This window comes from Mastigoproctus giganteus, chromosome 11 (assembly GCF_048544385.1).
Source record: "Mastigoproctus giganteus isolate SK-2022 chromosome 11, ASM4854438v1, whole genome shotgun sequence".
In the NCBI taxonomy this organism is placed as follows: Eukaryota; Metazoa; Arthropoda; class Arachnida; order Uropygi; family Thelyphonidae; genus Mastigoproctus; species Mastigoproctus giganteus.
The window spans coordinates 83,665,526-83,688,105 of NC_143585.1; the positions used below are offsets into that span (position 1 = coordinate 83,665,526).

Sequence of the window (22,580 nt, forward strand, 5' to 3'; positions counted from 1 at the left end):
TCAGCTATAGCAGTCATTAGATTAAGGCTTAAGATTAGGTGGCCAAGTTGTTCTTTATTTGTTATTTATCCACTATACTTTAAATTGGAATTCCTATAAACATGCCTCATTTGGAAGCATGAATTGTTATAAGAAACTGACGACTTTGAAATTATTTTTTTTTAATTACATGAAGCACTGCTGTTTAATATTTTTACTTTAAAGTACAATATTATCAAAAAAATTACAGTAATTGCGCATTTTCCCCTTAAAAACCCATTTAATCCATTTCATCCAGTGATGGCAAAATAAGTAAAATTAAAAGGGTGGGGAGGACAGGTGAAATTTAATTTTCTTATAAAAATTTAATTAACTGATCACCTTTCATATTAAAAATCGGAGGGAAAAACTGGTTAAATTTTATTTTTGGCTATAACATGCTTCACTTACAATGCTGGTACGTATTAAAAGTTTTCCCCCAACACCCAAGTTATATTGAGGTTACACTGCAGTTCATATTTTTCTTATAGATAACTGTGAGGAAATCAACATGGTTCTTGTATCTTTTTGTTCTTGTGCCTTTTTATATTTTAATGCATGGTTTTCTAGATTTAATCTGCAAAAGCCTGTTAATCTACTGAAAATCTTTTCTTTAATAACCATATGCATTAACTCACAACTTAAAGAAAAACAAAAGTGGTATGAAAAATTAGTTTACCTTTTTTACTCCTCTGAAGAATTTCATTTGCTTCTTTCAAAGTTACTGTAGAAGGTGCTACAACTAAATCTTCACTTTTTGTCATCACCTAAGTGCAAATATATTTTTTAAAAACTGAATTAGATTAATGGAAGTGTTGAATCAAGCTTAAATAAAGTGCAGTACCCCAACTTTAAGATTAGACCAGGGCTAGTTTATGAAATGTCCTGTTTACAGAAGCCCTGACATTGAGCATGTTGATATGCATATAGACAGTAATTGCCCCAAGCACCCAGATACCCTTCAGATTTGGTATAAAAACAGTGTTCACACTAGAAATAGCAGATCAATGATATACAGTAGGTGGATTGAGTTTAGCAATGCCAACAGGCAGTCATAGTAGGATGACACATTAGCAATCCATCTGTGTGCCATTATTTCACATAATAGCAAAAAATGTAATACCCTAGATCTGAGCTTTGCAAAGTAGGTGCTGCATTATATTCCACAAGGTGTCATCAAATTCTGGCATCATATGAATATTTTTGTCACTGATTTCCTTTTGCTACATACATTGATTTAATGGCTCAATTAAAATACAATTATTGAGTAGCACATTAAAAATTTGCATCATTTATTTCTTCATCTACTTCATAGTCAGCAGCCAGTGAGCTCTGGACCATCCTTTCTTTTTTGAAAGCTAGGTGATGTAGATTTCAGAACAGTTAAGCTTGTGCTTAGTGTCACATATCCCCCCCCCTTCCTCTTGTCTCTTTCTTGTTTATGGCTCAAAAACAAAAGTTGTGTACCACTACATTTGCCATCAAATTAAAGGTAAAGAACAGAGAGTGGGGGGTTTCGAACCAAGAAATATTTGAATTGACTGCAGAAATTGATGGAAAGAGAACAGAGTGGCATGTAGAGCTTGTCTTGTCAGTCATTCCAAGAACTATCAAACAAAAGTACAGGGAAGCCAGAGGAACTATATAGAGTGCACAGCATCAACTTTCTTGGTACACAATTCATAAAAATAAGTCCCAGAACATTGGAAACTGTGCTATGGAGTGATAAATTAGAGTATGTGGTTTTTCTAATTATCAGAGTGTTGTTCAAACTGTAAAGTTCAGTACAAGTGCTACAACCATTTGTGGTTGCAATTGTTTAAGGTTTAGGCTTGGACCATAATCTTCATTCCTGGAACAATAAATGCCATGCAGTACACTGATATTCTGGACAATTCCACTCTTTTTATGGAAGCAGTATTTCCTGTTTCGGCATGACATACTGCACAGCCGTAGTGACTTGGTTTAAAAACAAGTGAGTGCAAAAGCTTCATTACACTGCCCCAACCTTAACCTCACTAACCACCTTTGGGATGAACTGAAACATCAGTTTCAATAAAGCCCAACACACCTGAGATCAGTGGCTTCATTAAGCTTTATGTTGAAAAGGACCAAAACACCACCTTTCTATCATAAAAAATAGGTTTAGAGTCTAACCAACAAAGGTAAAGTGTGTAATTAAGGCCAAAAGGGGGGCTGATACATTAAATATTGTATCGATAAAAGGTTCTTTGAAACATGGTGTCCAGTTACTCTTTGGAATACTGTATGTTGGTGAAAATTAATAGGTGAAACTAATTTTTAAATTTTAGCGAACAAGACTTACAAGTCTTTGAGAGAGAGTACATTCCCTCAAAGTAATCTTTGGTCTCCTATGGCAACTCTTTTCCTAACATGCAGGAGTCTGATATCATCCTCATCCTGGTTCTGTTACAAAGAACCAAGAAAGCTGTATACTACTTCCAGTATGTCTTCTGTTATCCAAAAGCAATCTGAGTGGCTCCATCTTGAGAAGATCAAAAATCACAAGAATTTATACCATATCTGGAAAATTAAGAAGGTTCAAGGATTTCCTACTAACACCATTGCAATAACACCTTCCATTAATCAAACAACATAACTGACACCACTGCCAGGAAGCTGCAGTGATTTTTTAGTATGGCTGAGCAAAAATGCTTCAAGAATGAGTACACCAAATTATTCCTTTTATATTTCGCTCCAGCACGATTTCAATCTGTACCCTAGGGTGCTGGTCTTGTTTTTTTAGAAATAACTTAGCATCCCTGCAGCACACTTCATCTGGCATAGCTTTTGCCATTCACATATGAAACTACTACCGTTGGTATAATACAGCTCTCCTTTTATATATAGTCTACACAACACTGCTGTTGTTATTGCTGTATTAGCTGTTCAGTGGCAAAAGAGCTATTACAGTCACATTGTGCCTTTCAAAGTTATTTATGCAGTACTACACAATGCAATTCCTGCTCATGATCATGTGTGCACCCCTCAGTTGCCTCTACTTTTTTAAAACAACCCTCATACATATATCAAATAAACATTTATACTGATATACAAAATTATAACAATAAAAAATGTTTGTTTGTTATTTTGTTTTTAGGAGCATTAGCAACTAAGACCATATTGCTCTGGGGATATGCAGTGGTCATTCCCTGACCTTGCCGCATCCTCCATATTTGGTGGTCACTGGCTCAAACCCCGGTCTAATCAAGAAGCGTGTGCTACGCACTGCTGCTCCTGCCCACCTGGCTATGGAGGTGCCAATAAAAATGTTGATGTGTACATATTTATATTACCATATATGATACCAAATCTAAAAACAAATTATCCAAAACCAATTTTTAAGAATATTTGATTAAAATATTGTGGATAAGTAGTGACAAATCAATTCAATTTAGTGCCAGCTTTACTAGCATCGACATTTCTTTAACGGATTATATTACAAACATAAATAAAATATTAAATTAATATATTACTAGGGGGCTTTGCCCCCTGCTTGGTCCTTTTGATAAAATAAAAGAAAATACTTACAGAAGCTTTCAACACTGTTTCTTCCTCAGCTATTAATACATAAATAAGTTACAATATCTATATAATATCGGTGTAGATACGCCATAGACAACTTTTAAAGAAAAACTACGATCGTAGTGTGAAAGACATCATTTCATCTGTATCTCATACTGTGCTCATCCTTCACAACATGTTACCAAGTATTGCATTACCCCGAATAAGAAACACTTCACTAACAGAGAAGGCTATTGTTATTTATTCTCAGTGGGTAGCACCATCCAGATGGACCATTTCAAAGCTAGTTGGCTTTTCATCGGGGAGTGCCTTTCACACTGTGATCGAAATTTTTTTAAGAGTTGTCTATGGTGTATTTTTGCTACACCGATATTATATAGACACAGTATCTTAAAATATTATGCCTCGTTGCGTTTAGTTTATTTATATAAATACATTACATATGGAAATCAAGAATGGTACCATATGGTTGTGTTAGATAAACATAGTACATGACCAGCTTAAAAAGCAGCTTGTTTTACCACAGTAAAACAAGCTTCTGTTATGTATTACATGTAACCCACATCCCTCTTCTCCATTGACTGAAGAAATATCATTAGGAGGAAAATTATTTTAATGTATAGAAAGATATATAACATTATATTTGTATTTTAAATGAAATTTATATTACAAATATTAATAATACATTTGAGAAAATTTTAATTTCTCTCATCTAATTTAAATTAATGTCAAGAAATAACAAATACAAAATAACAAGAAATAATATATTTTATAAAACACATTAGTGAAAGCTTTTCACACACAAAGAACAGTTTGCCCTATACATATATTAGAAAAATCTCAGAACCTGGTGCATGCGCCAGTCACTGGAACAACTTTTCATTATACTCTTCTTTGAAGAGCAGAATGAGAAAAGTCACATCAGGGAAAAAGAAAGATTCCCATATTCTTTAACACACACCAGAAAAAAAGAAAGAAAAAAATGCTAATGAGCATAGCATGAAGGCATAGAAAAATGCTATTGAGCTATCCAAAAGCACAGTGGGCTGGCATCCATGATTACTAAAACTTCAAGTTTTAGAGGTGCATTAAAACCATTTCATGCATATGGCTTAGACTGTGTGAAACAGTTCCTTGATATCAGACAAGAATTATATCAAAGTCAACAATTTCAAATGCTGTGATATTTCATATCTTCAAATCACTAATGTTTGCTAAACTGACATTACACTTAGGCTTCTCTTTGTACAATTATGTCTGGCACACATGGTAACTAGGGGATAAGATAAGCCATCCAAATTTACCAGCTTAGGAAAGCTTCTGTGCTCCACAGAAGCTTTAATGTGTTGTGCTACTTATTGCTAATTATTTCCCTGTCTGCAAAGAGAAATAATTAACTTATTTCCCTTTTCAGATAGGAAATGGACTTGGAGTGAAAAAATGTAAAAACAGTTAAGCATTTTGCCAGCTTTTACAAAACAAGATTGGGTGTCAGTAAGCAAAACCCTAGAGACTGCAAATGTAAAAATTCATGTAATTTAGCTGGTTAAGCATATCTAATGAGAAAATGCCACCTAGGTCTAACTGGTAGAAAAATAATTAAAGAGAAAAAAAGAACAGTTGCTATAATTTTTAGCAAAAAAAAAAAAAAAAAAAAAAAAAAAATTCCTTTCTTATGTTAGAGGAAACAGCTGTAATTAATGAAAAGGGGAAGCTGGAATCCATCTGTTCCAAAATTAAAGATAAAGCACAGAAATTAATTACAATTTAAAGATAATTATCTTTTACTAAAGAATCAAAACATTCACTCAAACATTTTATTATCTACTTACCTGGGATAAAGGAAGATCATACATATCCTCTCCCATGAAATCAATATCCCTTGATGTAACAATCCCAATTAGTTTTCCTCCCATTTGTCCATTTAGAGTTATAGGAACACCGGCAAACCCATGTTTTTTTTTAACATCAAAAACATCTCTGACCCTGTGTTGAGGTGATAGAACAAGTGGATCACGAATAAACCCATGCTTGTATTTCTGGAAATATAAAAATAAACACTATATAATATGTATACACATTATTATGACAGATGTATACCAACATTCATCCATTCAAAATCTAAAGGCTTTTTTTTTTTTTTTTTTTCTTTTCTTCTTCTGTCAGCATTTTTAGTAATGATTCAGTAAACTACAAAAACTGATTTGCGCCTAGCTTTTTTTGAACATTTCCTGTATTAAAATTTAAGGAACCATTTTGAAGTCCTAAGTATAGATTGGGGGAAGGGAAGGGAGGAAGAGAGCTTATTGCTTGGGCATACATAGCACTAGCACTTTACAAGCATAACCTGCTGCAGCAATTTTATGCATTGTATAACAGTATTTAATTTTAGTGATCATTAGCTTACTAGCAGCACATATTTCCTGTTTGTTTGTTTTCATGTTTATGTTTTTACTTAGAGACAAAGAGCAAAGTCCATCCATTTAATGGAGTTTTTTTTTTGTTGTCCCCCAACCCCACTCACTCCTCTTTCACTCCAAGTTCAAGTTCTTTGATATGGGATATGGTAACTCCCCCCCACCAGCTTTATTTATATCTATAATCTGTCTGAATTTGTTTGATAATTTAAGTACATGTATAATTATGATTTATTTGATTCAATTTGCGCTTTGCCTTTTAGTATGATTTGTTAATTAAGTTTATTTGAACTTTGTTTAGGCCTGCTGTTTGGTTTTGACTGACAGCAACACTTGCATTTTCTTTTGTTTGTTTTAGATATCTCATACTTCAGTTTAATTTTCTTTTGTTTAGTGTTTTTAGGTATCTAATTTTTGATCACATTGGTGAATTCATGGTTGGTCTTAAATAAGCGAGCTTCACATTACAGAAATGCAATCCTTTGGGAACTTGTTCCTCAAAGATGTTCTCTCTGTGGTTCCCCCAAAACTTTCTTTTGGTTTTTATTATCTTGTCAATAATGGATGTCAGTATTTGCTTTTGGGTACATGAGTAGTTGAGTAGTTTCCTTCCACCATTCCAAGCTGACAAGACAAGATAAACATTTTTAGATGCATTTGCATAAATTGCTTATTGTTTCACCATGTTCACCTGTCCAATGATCCACATCTAACAACTCTACTCTCAGTGGATGGATTTTAATGAAATTTTATATTTAGCTCTTTTAGAAAGATTTGTCACACCATTCCAAATTGCATTAAAATCAGACAAATAGGAAATCCAGCAATTATTTTTATTATTACTACTATTCCTTTTTATACATACTTATCACATATGATATCCACATGCCTGTATACTGTAAAAGAAGCATTATGTTTGTTGCAGTTTGCTAATTGGAGGAATTGATGTTGTTGTTATTTGGTTTTTAGGAGCATTAGCAACTAAGGCCATATTGCTCCGGGGATATGCAGTGGTCATTCCCTGACCTTTCCGCATCCTTCATATTTGGTGGTCACGGGCTCAAACCCCGGTCTAATCAAGAAGCGTGTGCTATGCACTGCTGCTCCTGCCCACAGAGGCACCCCAGGAATGGATGTGCGAAAATAAAATAAATTCTCATTTAAGCAGATGCAACATATTAAAGTTGTGCATTTTGAAAATAGTGTTGTTTTTTTTTTTTGTTGTTGGTTTAACAAATATATAACATGAATTATTACTATTTGCTTATTATATTAATCAAGCAGAAACTTCAGAAGTGTTAAATATGCGTAATGTACGACGGATATGATATTTCTTATACAGGAGAAGAAATATTTTAAAAGAAAACAAGGCTGCTTAGAAATTCATTAGAACAAATTAAATAAAAAAAAATTAAAAAAAAAAACACCATCTGTGGAACCCTTGAAAGAGATTCAATGAACACTTTGAAAACCACTGTACTATTTTAATGGTATCTAGTATATTATATTCAACAAAGCAGAATACCAAAAAGAAAGTTCAATAAGAACCCACTTGAGAACATGTATGATCGTGATTTACACAAGTCATCCTTAGTGTTAAAACATGTATCTAATATTACAAAAAAAAAAAAAAAGAAAGAAAAAAAAGAAACCCAGAATACCTTCCTTGTGGAATTTTTTTTTTTTTTTTTTTTTAATTAAAACTCCAAAACAAGGTATTAGAACCCACAGTTCTTAGTACAGTGCATAGGTTGGAGGTTTAGAAGATGAAAGAAGATATTTGCTGACATTAGACTTGAACTTCTGTAGACTAATTTTCAGAAAATACGTATGAAGGAAGGTTGTTCCAGAAAACGGCAGTTGAATGAATAAATGAGGAAGATAAAGAAAAGTTGATTCTGAGTTTGAAGTTGGATAGTAAATGGATGTTGGCTGGTGGTGGCACGTGTTCAGACTGTTTTGAAAGAGAGAGCAGGAATTATAGAAGCCAATTCAGAAGAACAGCGCCCATGGATGTATCTATAGAAAAGGCATGCAGCAGAAACAGTACATCTATGAGACAGAGTGGAGAGACTGTGTTAGAAATGAGTCATTAATTAACCTAACTGCACTCTTCTGAATGGAATCAAGAAGCTTGAGAGGTTTTGGGGGGCACCACCCCAGATGTGGGAACAATATTCCATGGTAGGGCAGATTTGCAATTTGTACAGAGTGAACAGCTGTTTGGAAGAAAAGTAATGCTGAGAGCAAAAGAGAAAACCAAGTTTTTTTTTAGATGTAGAGGAAGCAATTTAGAAGTCAGGGTAATCCCAAAACAGATACAGGCAGTTCTCGCTTTACGAGTTCCCGGGTTTAAGAGTTTTTCCTCCAAGTATCAACAAAATTGAAAATATGGACATTAATTGCAAAAAAATTAATGTTTAACATTCATAAATATCGCATTTCAAACCACGCGCGTAGCTATATAATACAGTGTAACCAGCTTTACGATATTAATACGTTCCAGAGACACCATCGTATCATGAGAATATCATAATATGAACCCAATAACACTGTTTTTTTGGTAATTTGTTCCAAGACCTGGGAAGTTGAAATTTTCCTCTATAACTCTAAAAGGTCGTTTTTATAGTGCAAATTGTATGACTTTCATCAACCGGTGAAATACCACCACTTTGCTTATTGGAGGCTTGAAGTGGTGAAACCTATGTTTAGTCTCTAGAGCAAAGTTTCCAGCATCCCCCTCCCCCCATACTTCTCCTTCAACCCATGCACGGTACTATAGGTTTTAATACCTTTCGTGTTTGGGGTTTTCATAAAAAAGAAAAAAAAAAAAAAAAAATTAGTTACCAATTCAAATCACTAAAATGCACTACACTTTCATCGTTATCATATGTTTCGTCATTAGGACCAATTTTGAACGCCTTTGTGACATTTTTCTAAAGCACATTTCTGGAAGTCACAACAATAAAAACAATTTGCACTTTCCAGTTTATTGGGCTTTTCCGTTACTATGATCAATTATAAACAGGTAATAAACTCCTATCACATTTGCAAAAATACCAATAGCTTGAATTGTGTGGGTTTTTTTTTTTTTTTTTACGTTATTATGGCGAAATGTGTTTCCCCTTTACTGAAATCTTCAATCGTATAAAAAACATAAATAAATTTTCAGAATCTTCTCTTCATTCTTTTTTTTTTTTTTTTTTTTTTTAAGCTTCGTAAACTTGTTACTCCACACGAATCATGTTAGTTGAAAATTGTGCATTCTGTTAAAAAATGCTTGTGCATCTATTGAAATTTATAAAGAAAATAGAAGATTATCTTGGAAACAAATGCCTCTTGAAGCATTTCTGAAGAAGATTACTCCTTGTGCAACAAACCAACGAAGTGCCAAGCCAATAATGAATGATCAACGAGAGTGCATTTAGTCGAAGATGAAGAATAAGCATTCTTCAAAATTTGTAAGTCATAAATAATTACTTTATTATAATTTGCTTGATTTTACAGGCTATATTTTCATTTCTTTGGATAAATCAATCATTGTTTAAACAAACTAATTAGCTAACTAATTTCGTTGTTGAGAACGTAACCCCTATTTTTTAACATAGGGTCTATGGGATTTAATTCCCACTTTACGAGCATGTGCTAGGAACGAATTAACTCTGAAGTTAACTACCTGTATATCATTTTGCCTAGAAATCAGAGTGTTACCAAAGATAAGCATAGGAGCAGAAGAATCCTTTTTGCAAGATATAGGACAGAACTGAGTTTCAGAAGGATTGAAATCAATTAAGTTATCTTTGCCCCACTGGAGAATTACCTGGGGATCGGCATTTAAGGAATTGGTAGCAGACATTCGAGAAGTTGAAACTGATTGAGCAGGGTGAGGTTTCTCAAACTGAAAAGTGGAAAGCAATGTGCTATCATCAGCAAAACTATGGATAGGATTTGCAGTCAATGGAAGAAGGTCATTAATATACAAGAGGAAAAGAGTGGGGGAAAGAACTGAACCTTTGGGGGACACCAGCATTATTGGAGAAGTTAGAAGACAGAGGGCCATCTACCATCACCCTCAGTGAGCGGTCAGAGAGAAAGCTGGATAACCAATTACAAAAAACAGTTGGCAAACTATAAGATGGAAGCTTGTTTAGAAGACCTTTATGTCAAACACGATCAAAAGCCTTTGAGATGTCAACAGCAACTGCTTGTGTTTCACCAAACTTTTCCACTGAATTTGTCCATAAATGAGTAACATAAGCCAGAATATCACCAGTGGAGATCGACACTAATGGAATCCATACTGGTGATTGTTGATCAGACAGAAGGTTTCTAGATAGTTTAAAAGTTGGCGGTTAATTGATTTCTCCATTACTTTAGAAAGAGTAGAAGTGATTGCAATGGCACAATAATTGATGGTAGTGATTGTCACCCTTTTTAGGAAATGGCTAGATATGAGCAAATTTCCAAGCAGAAGGAAAAACATCTTTTCCTTGTGTTTGGAAATAGAAATAAGAAAGTGAAAAAAAGGTGACACAGAAGAGGAGTAAGTTCAGGATCACAGGTTGTGAGAACAAGTGGAGAAATACCATCAGAAACTGGAACTTCCTTAGCATCAAGATTGTTCAGAATCCTTCTTACATCCTTTTGAAGGAAGACCATAGGAGGCATTGAGTGGAGCATGCTAGGAATGGTGGGAGGTGTTTTACCAAGATCATTAATACGTGAATTGGAAGAAAAATGGGATGCTAGCAGGTCAGTTTTATCTTTGGCTGAAGTGACAATAGAACCATCTGGTTTTGACAGAGGTGGGAGCAGAGATGGGCAAAAGTTGTGGCCAATAGCTTTGGCAAGAGAGCAGAATGCTCGGCTACCATTAGGGCAAGAAGCAAGTTTTCAACTCTTAGCCTGTTCAAAATCTAGTTTGGACTGATTAATAACTGCTTTGCAATTGTTGCAACCTCTGGTGTAGATAGAAAATGAAACTAAAGAATTGGAAACAAGCCAATCATGATATGCAACATTCTTCTCTTGAACAGCCTTAGCACATTTACTGGAAAACAAAGGTTTAGTTAAAGGATGAGATTTTAAGATGGAATGTGGAATAAAGGATACCATTCCTACAAGAATAATTTCACTGACACAATCTGAGCAAACATTAAATCAGAAGATTTCAAACAGTAATCCAACCAAGGAAAAGAAAAAATCTCGCAGGTCATCCCATTTTGCATTTTTGTAATGCCAAACAACATGAGGTTGGTAATAGTCATGAGATAAAGGCTCCATAGGAGAAGAGAGGATCACCAAGTTGTGATCTGATGTGCCTAAAAGACCACTCACTTTGCCGGTATACTTAGAAGGATTGTTTGTGAGAAAAAGATCAAGCGTGGTGGCTGCATGGTTAGGATTGTCTGGTATTCTGGTAGGTAAATGAACAATCTGTGCGAAGTCATTAATAATTGCAAAAGCCTCAGCATCTCAAACAGCTGGGTCGGTGTGGCTAGAAAACAGAAGCCTGCTAGAGTGGAGTTTTTTTTTTTTTTTTTGTAGTTGTTGACGCATCGGCTTCTATGGCCATAATGCACCTCCCAAGGTTTTTGCAGTACTTTGATCCAAGCCAGAGGCGGGATTCGAACCCGCGACCTTTGGGTTGCCAGGCAGGCACTTTACCCACCTGACTAGCCCGGTCGGCTGCTGGAGTTGTGAACATTAAAATCACCAAGGAAAATTACCTCGCTGTTAGGAAAGTTGGACTGGAGAAAGTCAAGTTGCAAAGAGAGGAAGTCAAAGAGTTCCAAGTGATTAGTGGAGCCGGGAGAACAACAGAGGCAACAGAATTTAATTTATAATTGAATTTAATGTATCACTATTTCTTTGCTTTGTTAATCAAAAAAAAAAAAAAAAAAAAATTTTATATCGTAAGATTGGAAGATGTAGTAAACATATTAGAAGAAAGAAATTTACCTAAAAAACTAATGAGAAGTGCAAAATCTTATGATTAGTGGAGTTAGAAGAATGGTATAGACAACAGATGAATTTGACAGAATGAGGTAGAGAGATTTTAAGCTAAAGAAAATCGAAAAGAGGAGATTCCAAATTACCAAGTCTCTGACAGGGAATATCGGAACGGACATATACAAAAGTACCACCTTTGAGGCAAAAGGAATCGTACAACAAATAACTTGGGCAACTGAGATGAGCAGTGGTTGAATCAACCGATAACTGAGATTCTGTCAGAAAAAGTACTTGGGGTTTGTCAGACTAAGTGGAAATGGACATCATTGAGATTAGAACTGAGACAACGTACATTTGTGAAAAGAACAAGGAAGTGTTTGGGAGGTTTAGATCTTTTCGCAGATAAGTCTGCTCTATTAGTTTGACAATTCGTGGTGTATTCAATAGTAAGAAAAAGTGGGGGAGGGGATGCCGTATGAAGTAATGAATTTTTGGATAGGGTGTACACATGGTAAGAATATACCCAGATTCTTAACATAACGTAGCCTCAACAATGCCCCCCACATACACATTACTCAGACTCCCTCCAGTCACTATCTGGCAGAGTAGAGGTAACAAGATTATACACTAGCTGATCCGGAAGCCTCCTAGAGAGTTACCAATAGGTTTGGTCCGGTGTACTAACTAGCGGCCAGCCTGCGAACACCGTTTTAGAGCTGTACCCTTGAAATGTAAGGAATATTGGATCTCTCCACGATGTTCATCATAACCTCAAAAGTCAATCATACTGCATGATGGAATTGATAGGGAATGGTTGACCGGAACTTAGCTCTAGAGACTAAACATGGGTTCCACCACTTCAAGCCTCCAATAAGCAAAGAGGTGGTATTGCACCGGTTGATGAGAGTCATCTACCACCTAGTACTGCCTGGTAACATAGAGGGACGGCGTTCCTCCATATGGTGTGGGCGCCACACCTCGACCCCTGCTTACGTTGGTTTACACCTGGGTGGTCAATCACAATGTACTTGTGCATGGAGGTTATACCCAGGATTACTAACAGTCCCACCATCGTGAAGGTGCAAGCAGAGGATTTGGCTGTCACAGCCCATCCGGACTTCGCCGAAATTGGGTCCACTTGACTTGAGTGTCACCCGAATATCAGTTCCATCAGCAATTTAGACTCCCAGGTCGCAAGTACAACTTGTCTGGCATATCTGAGAGAATGTCTGCGACAGCCTCAAGGGCCGAATTACTTTGACTGCTCATGAAACTAGTGGTATATAGCCTGCTTCATTTCAGTATCCCACTAGCATCAACAAACTTTCAGCTTTTTTTTTACTACATGCCTGATTTATGAAAATAACGAGGGGAAGATTCAGACTTTAAGGTGGATGCTCCAATACCTTTCATATTTTGCATAATAGTCTTGATTAGTTTCCTAGACATGTATGAGTATCTGCCTTGCTTCCTACAAAAATCTCTACCATCTGGAAATCTATAACAAGACACTGTTCCAACTTAGACAACAGATATATCTAATGTAATTTATTATCTCTCACAAATTACACTGCTGAAAATCTATTCTCCCTATGGACTGGAAAAGTGTGAATACATCCCTAATTCATAAAGGGTGACATGAGTTATTACAGACCGTTAGCTTAATGTCTGTTCCATGGAAAATAATGAAATTACTGGTTAAAAGTAATGCAGGACCATTTGGACATGCAATCAATTATACTGCGATTGCATGCATGGGTTTGTCAAGGGGAGTCTTGTCTAACCAATCTGACAGATTACTATGATGGAATGACCAAGAACTGGATGCAAAAAATAATTTTGATATCATATACTTGGATTTCATGAAAGTTTTTGATACCGTTGCATGTAAAAAACTGCTGTACAAACTGGAGCAATGTGGCATTAAAGGCAAGTTAATGCTATGGATAAAGCATTGGTTAAGTGGAAGAAGACAGAGTCGTTATCAATAGGCACTGCTCTTCATAGGCTAACATTATTAGTAGAGTTCCCCAGGGTTCAGTACTGCATCCATTGTTGTTGAATTATTTAACAGAATTTATGACACTGGCAACATCCTTTGAGACTGCTGACATTAATGTTCATCACTCTTCCCAACAAACTGAACAGCAAGACTTGCGGTGATCTCAAGACTACTCAGTTTGAAGAGTCAAGTCCTCGAAATGTTCCTAAAAATAATTCGAAATTGGATTTTCAGGAATTGTGAGGAGTCTATGGACAATGCACAGTTTGGATTGAGGGAAGGACTGGGTACAAGAGAAGCACTATTTTGTGCCCAGTTAATGATGTAAAGGTGCTGAGAACAACAGATCAATGCCTATCTTTGTTTTTATTAACTTTTAAAAGGCTTTTGATCGAGTCTAATGCACCAAGCCCATCAAGATCCTTGAGAAGAACAGCCTTGATGGACATTCGAATAACCCAAAACCTCTACTGGTACCAAACGGCATCTGTTGTAGTTGATGGCAGAAAGACAGAACCCATCAACATTGAACATAGAGTGAAGCAAGTATGTGTACTCTGTCCCCTCCTGTTTAACATTTACTCGGACATCAACTTCAAGAGTGTTAGACAGAAGAAATATCTGTCAATGATAGAATGGTTAACCTTCACTATGCAGATGACACTGTACTTTGTACAACTAATATACAGGACTTACAGATACTAAATCTGTGTGAGTGAGGAAAGTGAAAGAATGGGCCTCAGGATTAATGTCAATAAGACTAAGCTCATGGTACTTAATGGGCAATGCTAACACCTCCTCTCATTACAAGATAGAGTTGGCAAATTCAAATATCTAGGCTGTTGAATCAATGACAAAAATGAACCAGATATAGAAATAAAAGCAAAGATTGAAATGGCCAGACAGTATTTCCTTCAAATGAGATCTGCACTGTGCAATGGGAAACTGGATCTCCACTTTAGAACCTGCATAATGAGATGTTACGTTTGGTCAGTTTCGTCATATGGTGCCGAGACATGGACACTGAAAACTAACACCTCTAGATGAAACTAGAAGCATTTGAAATGTTGATGTACAGAAGAATGTTAAAGATACCATGGACAGCAAGGGTGACCAATGAGAGTGTCCTGCAGAGAACTGGAAAAACCTGTGAACTGCTGAAGAACAAAGAAAAAAAAAAAAAAAAAAGAAAGAAAGAAAGAAAAACTGCGTATCTTGGACACCTGATGCAGAACAAGAAATAAGCAATTCCACAGCTAATTATCGAGGGGAGAATGGAGGGAAGAGGAAAGCCTGGGAGAAGATGCATATCAAAGCTATATAACATAAAAGAATTGGGCAGGACTGAACTCCAAGCAGCTGTTCAGAGCTACCAGAGACAGATATTTGCTGTTGCAGTCACCGATTAGGAAAATCAGCACACAGAGAAGAGAAGATATATCAGGCTTAATGTTTAAGTTTGCAGATGATACAAAGATTAGCAGGGTGGTTAACAACAGACATCAGGGTGAGTTACTGTAAACAAAATCTAGAAAAATTGGGTCGATGGACTGAGAAATAGCAGTTGAAGTTTAACATTGGCAAATGCAAGGTACTGCACATGGGTAGCAGTAATCCCAGAGTAAGTTATCAATTGTGTGGTACTACATTCGGGGTAGTAGAGAATGAAAAAGACCTGCGGGGGGGGGGGGGGTATTTGTGCAGTCAGACATGAAATTCTCTGAGCAGTGTAGACATGCTGCCAGGACAGCTCATGGGGCTTTGTCAATGATATACAGAAGCTTTACTAGCAAGGATAAGGAGATGATTATCCCTTTGTATAAGGCCATGGGTTAGGCCACATCTTGAGTACTGTATACAAGTCTGGAGGCCTCACTTTTGGAAGGATGTAGATCTGCTGGAATGGGTGCAGAGAAGGGTAACCAGATTGGTGAAGGGAACAAAAGGGTGCTCTTACCTAGATCTACAGTCTCAAGACCAGGTACCTGAGGGGAGATCTGACTAAGATCTCCCCTCAGGTGCCTGGTGGATTGAGTAAGCTGAATGTTAATTGTATTCTTTCACTTGCTGAGACTACACAACATGAGAGTGCATAAATTCAAGTTGAGGAAGGATAGCTGTGCAGAAATTTACCTTCAGCCAGCAGGTGGTTGATTGTTGAAACAGGCTTCCATCTGTTATTGTGGAAGTGGATGGACTGAATAAATTCAAGGGAGAACTACACAAATTCTTGGAGGGTACAAATAGATTAACTGTGGGGGGGGGGTCTGATGCTATATAAGCTTGCTTTTTTGCATCATTTACCATTACTACGACTACTACAAATACATTACATAGCTATCCAAAACTTGGTTTACTCTGCTAAAGTATTTATTGGTCAGCATGATACTTTCTTGAATAACATGACTGGAATGGATATCTAATGTCAATAATGCATTACTATTAATACATAGAGCACAATTTACCTTAACTTTCTGAACTTCATTTGCTTGAAATTCTGGAGAGCAGTTGTGATGAATAATGCCAATACCCCCTTGAAGCTAGAAGATATAACAGGACTCAAAATGTATATAACAGTTTCTATACAAACACTCTAAACTAGACCTACAAAATTTCAATCTTAAAAACACATGCATGCAAGTGATTTCTCTATTATTCACATAAACAACAACAAAAAAAAAAGTCTTTTAATTTACAATTTAACCTTGAAACTACCTTTCAGTGACATATTCTTTTAATTTTTTTTTCACTAATAGACTATCAAGTAACAATCTTTTTTTTTTTTTTTTTTTGTTAAAAACTATCTGTAATGTTTCCTTCATTTCAGCAAGTTATAATATAAACATTAAACTTTAAGTTTAATGAATTTTATTCATTAAACTTAAATTTACAATTAAAATTACAATTATAAGAAAGCTTGCCACTGTATATTAACTGACATCAACAATTAAGTACTGTTTCAAAGAGAAGCCCATTGCACATTTTGTTTTCATCAGAATATGGGCTCAAAAGTTGTAAAAACCAATAACCTTATTGCCTAGACAGATGCTTTTCCAGAGTGAATCAGAGAGATTATTTTAAAAAAAAAAATAAAAACTTAAGTTTTATATCCAGGTATCTTTTTCAACCCATCTTAAATTTAGATTCATCTCTAAGTTTTACAGAATTAGATATTCTGACAGTTGACCCTTCAGCTAAAAGAAAATTTTCTTACATTCAGCTTATAACTATCCCCTTTCATTTAAATCCAGGTCCTGTAGTTTGTGCCATCTACAAAAGATAAAAGAAAACCTTATTATTTAATTAACTCAATCTTTGTCCCTATTAGTAAATTTCCTAACCACCACAGATAAAACACCATGAGTTCTCTAGAAGACAGTTCCTACTCTGAGAACTTAGTACTGGAATGAACAATCTCCTAAACCTTTATCAACTTCCTTATGTTTTTTTTTTTTTTTTTTTTTTTTGTTTCTTAAATAATAAAATAATCTGGGATTACTATTCCCAAATACAGAACCTTTGATTTCCCAATATTGTATTTTAACTGCCATTTTTCAGACCAACAGAGTAATTTATCTAGGTCTTGCTGAAGCTTAGTTACCAACATTTACACCCTCTGTATCATCAAGTGGTAAATGTATTGGTTTGATGCCCAGAAAACTTGGACATCAAACCTGCTTTCATCAATAACATTAACAAATATACCAGAAACAAGAAAGCCAGTACTAAACCTGAAGAACTCCAATGAAGAGTTTAGTCCACTCTAAGAAAATCATTTATAGACATCCTTTGTATTCTATCACTTGAACCTTTTAACCATCATAGTACTATCCCATTAATAGCATGCTGTTTCAATTTATATAAAAGGCATTAATAAGGGAAAGTACTAAAAACTACTACCAATTCTTTTATTGCATTCCACTCTTAATCTTTATTAACATAACTAACCACGCTTAAAATTTAACATTTCAACTGTTTCTGAATGGATCATACACCAAATCCTACCTTCAGAATAAGATGTGGAGTAAAATTCAATAAGAGTATTAATAAAAAGTTGGTTGAAATTAATACATGCAGACACACACACATATGCTATACTGTTCTAAAAGTTAATTTAATTTAATTAATAAATTAGATAAGGGATTTATCCTGGAAGCTACAAATGCATTTGTTCCATTAGAGAAGTCCACAAAAGAAATGTCAAACTGGATGACAAGAGACGTTAAGGGTTCAACTGAGCAAAAGAAAAAAAGCAGATGATAGTTCTTTTCATGCAAATACAAAAAAGAAGAGTGCATTAATAAATTTATCGAAGTGCAAAAGTCACAGAAAGCCCAGCAACATGGCTTTTTGCAATAATCTTTACAGCTGGAAGACTATTTGAATCACAAGGGAACAATGATAAGGAGTCAGGCAGCTTTAAGTTATATCACTCTCAGAGAAGAGTTCATGGGAAAAACTACTGAAGGTGATATAGCATAACAGGATGAATATCATCCACTCCAGTAGTGAATGATATACATCCTGACCTGTTATATTAAAAAAGAATGCATGTGAGCATACCATCTTATTGAGGATGTTAATAAATGATAACTAAACTCTAGGATGATCCCACTCAATTGGAAAGGTGCTACTGTCTCCCCTTTGCACAAAGGAGGTGAAAAAGGCAAATTCAGGAGTTAATTAGTCCAGTCAGTTTTACTTCAGTGGTGGAAAAAAATCATGAAGTCTGTGGTTAAGAATACAATACAGAATGTTTTCAATAGGAATAGTATCATGACATGGATTCATAAAAGGAAAGTCTTGACTGATCAATCTAGTTAATTATGACATACTCATAAAACAGTTGGATGCAAGAAACAACTTTGACTTATTTATGTTGTTTTCAGCAATGTTTTTGCTCAGTTCCCATCAGGGAACCATATCAAATGAAAAGCTATTTTATAAACTGGAACAAATTGGGTTTACGGGTAAGATCCTTCATTGGATCAAGGACTAGTTAAATGATAGGGGACAGAGTAGTCATAAATGGACATTGCTCAAGGTGTACCGGGTTAGCAGAGTTCCTAAAAGATCAGTATTAGAGCCACTTCTGTTTCTCATCTTCCTTAATGAAGAGATAGAGTGTAGCAGAAATTTGATGCTTCTAAATGCAAAGTTTAGCATTAGCATTAGTAGAGGAATATGATTCATAAAAGAAAGCTTGTATAGCATCAGCCAAAAAAAAAAAAAAAAACCCTGTTTCACCCATCCATACACTCCAAACATTTGTCTAGTTCTGCCTCGAATTTATTTAAGCTATCAACTTCCACAACGACACATGAAAGTTTGTTCCAGCAATCAACTACCTGCTGGCTAAAGGCAAATTTCCACATATCTATTGTACAACTTTCTTTCCTCAATTTGAATTTATGCCCCCTCAGGTGCAGAATCTGAGCAAGAGGAAGAATCCCATCAACATTGATGCTTGCTTAAACCATTCAAGACCTTATACATCTCAATCAGATCACCTGCTAGGTGATCTGATCGAGATGTATAAGGCCTTAAGTTTTTTTCTGAAAGGCTTAAGTTATGCAAATTTCATAACTTAAGCCTTTGTTGGTAACAGCAACCCTCTGTTCCACTCTAATCTTGTTACCGTTCTCTGTACTCATTCCAGAAGCTCTACATCATTCCTAAAATGAGGCCTCCAGACCTGTATGCAGTACTCAAGGTGTGGCCTGACCACTGCTTCATACAAGGGGATAGTCATCTCCTTATCACTGCTAGCAAAATTCCTATATATCATTGACAAGACCCCATGAATTACTCTTGCAGCCTGTCTGCACTGCTCAAAAAACATATCTGACTGCACAATTACCCCCATGTCGTTTTTCATTCTCTACTACCCTGATTGTAGTACCACACAGTTGGTATGTTACTCTGGGGTTACTGCTACCCGTATGCATCACTTTGCATTTGTCAATGTTAAACTTCAGTTGCTACTTCTCAGCCCATCTACTCAACTTTTCCAGATCCTGTTGCAGTAGCATACCCTCCTTACCATCATTAACAACCCTACCAACCTTTGTATCGTCTGAAAACTTGGACATTACGCCTGATAAGCCTTCATCAAAATATCATTGATAAATACAGAATACAATGGGCCCCCAACATGAACCCCTGGGGGACACCACTGATAACATTAGTCCATAAAGAGCAATGTCCATTGATTACCACTGTCTTCTCCCACTCAACCATCCCTTTATCTGTAGCAGCAATTTGCCCTTAATGCCATACTGCTCCAACTTGTGCAGTAGTCTTGCATGTACAACAGTGACAAAAGCTTTCCTAAAATCCAAGTATATGATATCAAAATTATTTTTTGCATCCAATCCCTCTGTGACCACATCATAGTATCCAATCAAATTGGTCAGACAAGACTTCCCTTAACAAACCCATACTGTGTCTAAACAATAACTGCAGTCTTGTCTATTTTTCCCTGAACAAAAGTTAAACTAACAGGTCTGTAATTATTCATGTCACATTTCGATCCCCCTTTGTGATTTGGGGATACATTTTCACATCTCCATCCATGGGAACTTCCCCAAGTCCAAGGATGCCCTCACAATCATGGCTAAGGGCCTGCTTACTTCCTTTGCTGCCTCCTTTAATAAAACTGGATTGACTCCATCCACCCCAGGTGCCTTTCTTATGTTTAGCTTCAACAATTTCTCCTCAACTTTGCTCTCAGTTATTACAAAATTATTTAACTCCCTGTTAGAGTTGGATAAGCTTCTGGCACCCACTTCCCAACAGAATTCCTCAAGTTGAACGTAGGTACAAAATACTCATTCAGTTTGCCAGTTATCTGAGCAGAATCATCATAATTGAACCATTGATATCAAGTGGACCAATCTGATTCATCCTCTTCCTTCTAGAGTTTACATAAAGACATCTTTACTGTTTTTCTTTGCATTGTTGGCCAAAGATTTCTCATAATATGCCATTGCTTCCCTAACGTCCTTTGTGACTTGATTACATATGCATTCTTCTTCTCTGCCACAAGCCTCATTATAGTTCATCTGACATCCGTTGAGGGCTAAACCTTGAAAAGTATTTCTTAGTTGGTATAAAAGCCTAGTAGCTTCCAAGATTAATTCCTTGAATACTTCCCATTTAGAATTTGCTGTTGGTAACATCATCAGTTGGTCCTACTGTATAGAAATTAAAAAAAAAAAAAAAAAAAAACCTGTCTGTGACCACTGCAGTCATCTTTACAAAAGCAAAAACCCTTTCCTTTATCCCTGATGGTAGTTACATCTTTCAGCAAATCCCACATCGGTACACTCTGATCACTGCCACCTAATGGTTCCTTTATCCACAGATTCTTAATGCATGAATAATCACTGCTGATAATCAGATCAAGAGTATTACTCCCTCTGGTTGCCTCTCGAACATGCTGCTCAAGAAAACAATCATCCAATAAATCCACAAAAGTCTTGCTAGTGTGCAAGTGACCAATCCACAAATTCCAGTCTATATCTGTGAAGTTAAAATCCTCCATTATAAGACAAGTCCAGGAATTCCTTCGGGTGAAGTGGAGTTAAATGGTTCAGGCCAAAAAAGACTTAGGGGTTACAATTCAGTCAGGCATGAAAAATTTTCCATGCAGTGTAACAGTGTCCGGCAATAGCATAATAGAATCTTCATAAGTAGGGTAAAGGGACAATGACACCCTTTTCATAAGACCACAGTGAGATTGCAATAATATTGTGTTCAGCAGGTCTAGAGGCCACACTTGAACACAGGGCTTTGGAGGGAAAGAACCAGAATGTTAAGGGATGCTAATCAGTGTCCATGCGAAGAATGGCTTAGAAGTGCAAACTATAAAGCTTTGCAACTACATTGACATCTTAGGGAAGATCTGATTGAGATATATAAAGTCCTGAAAGGAATCAGAAAAATGAATGAGATAAGTATACCTTCACTGGTAAAAGAAAAAAGGTGGTCACAAAAAAAAAAAAAAAAAAAAAAAAAAACACTATCGTATTAGGCCCATGCAAGAGCTATATTATCTGCCAACGTGTATTATATCCATAAATTACATGGGGTTCTCCAGTCAATTTTCCTGTTTTGCTGGATGAAGACACCTGAGTTTCTAGAAGAAAAAACCTTGTTATCCATATCTGAGACCAACCAACATATCCACAGGGCAAAAAAAAAAAAGCCCAAAAATGTTCTCACATCATTGACAGGATTTGAACCCAGGCCTTTTCCACCTGATGTGGGGGTTGTTTTTGTTATAGGTACCACACATACACAGTATGTCTATAAATTGTGTGCTCAGCAATCAGTTTGCGTGTTTCTGGACAAAAAAAAAAAAAAAAAACCATGCTACTCTTGCCTGAGACCAACTAAGCCACGTCATGAAAAAGCCCATAAAAATTCCTCTGGTCATTGACAGGATTCAAAAACAATCTTTTCCATACTGTGTGGTGATTATATCAACTATGCTACCTGTGAGTACCCATCATTAACGGAGTACCAGGGTCATTCCCTCACAACAGAGAAGGAAAATGATTATTACACTGTGCTTCCTGTGAGGGTACCCAAATGTTGACATTCTACCAACACTCCATATGAGGCTCATTACTATACCAAAC

At 36.0% G+C, this 22,580-nt stretch overlaps 1 protein-coding gene across 2 annotated transcripts in view; it reads right to left on the reverse strand.

Annotated features, from left to right (window-relative positions):
- ras (Inosine-5'-monophosphate dehydrogenase ras) overlaps positions 1-22,580 on the reverse strand; it is a 142,068-nt gene that overhangs the window by 81,839 nt on the left and 37,649 nt on the right. For both annotated transcript variants that reach the window (XM_090385041.1, XM_090385042.1), the window contains 3 exons: positions 16,401-16,475; positions 5,397-5,603; positions 698-785 (listed from right to left, as the gene is read on the reverse strand). In XM_090385041.1, the coding sequence (XP_090241167.1) occupies positions 698-785; positions 5,397-5,603; positions 16,401-16,475 (370 nt within the window). The remainder of the gene's footprint in view (positions 1-697; positions 786-5,396; positions 5,604-16,400; positions 16,476-22,580) is intronic.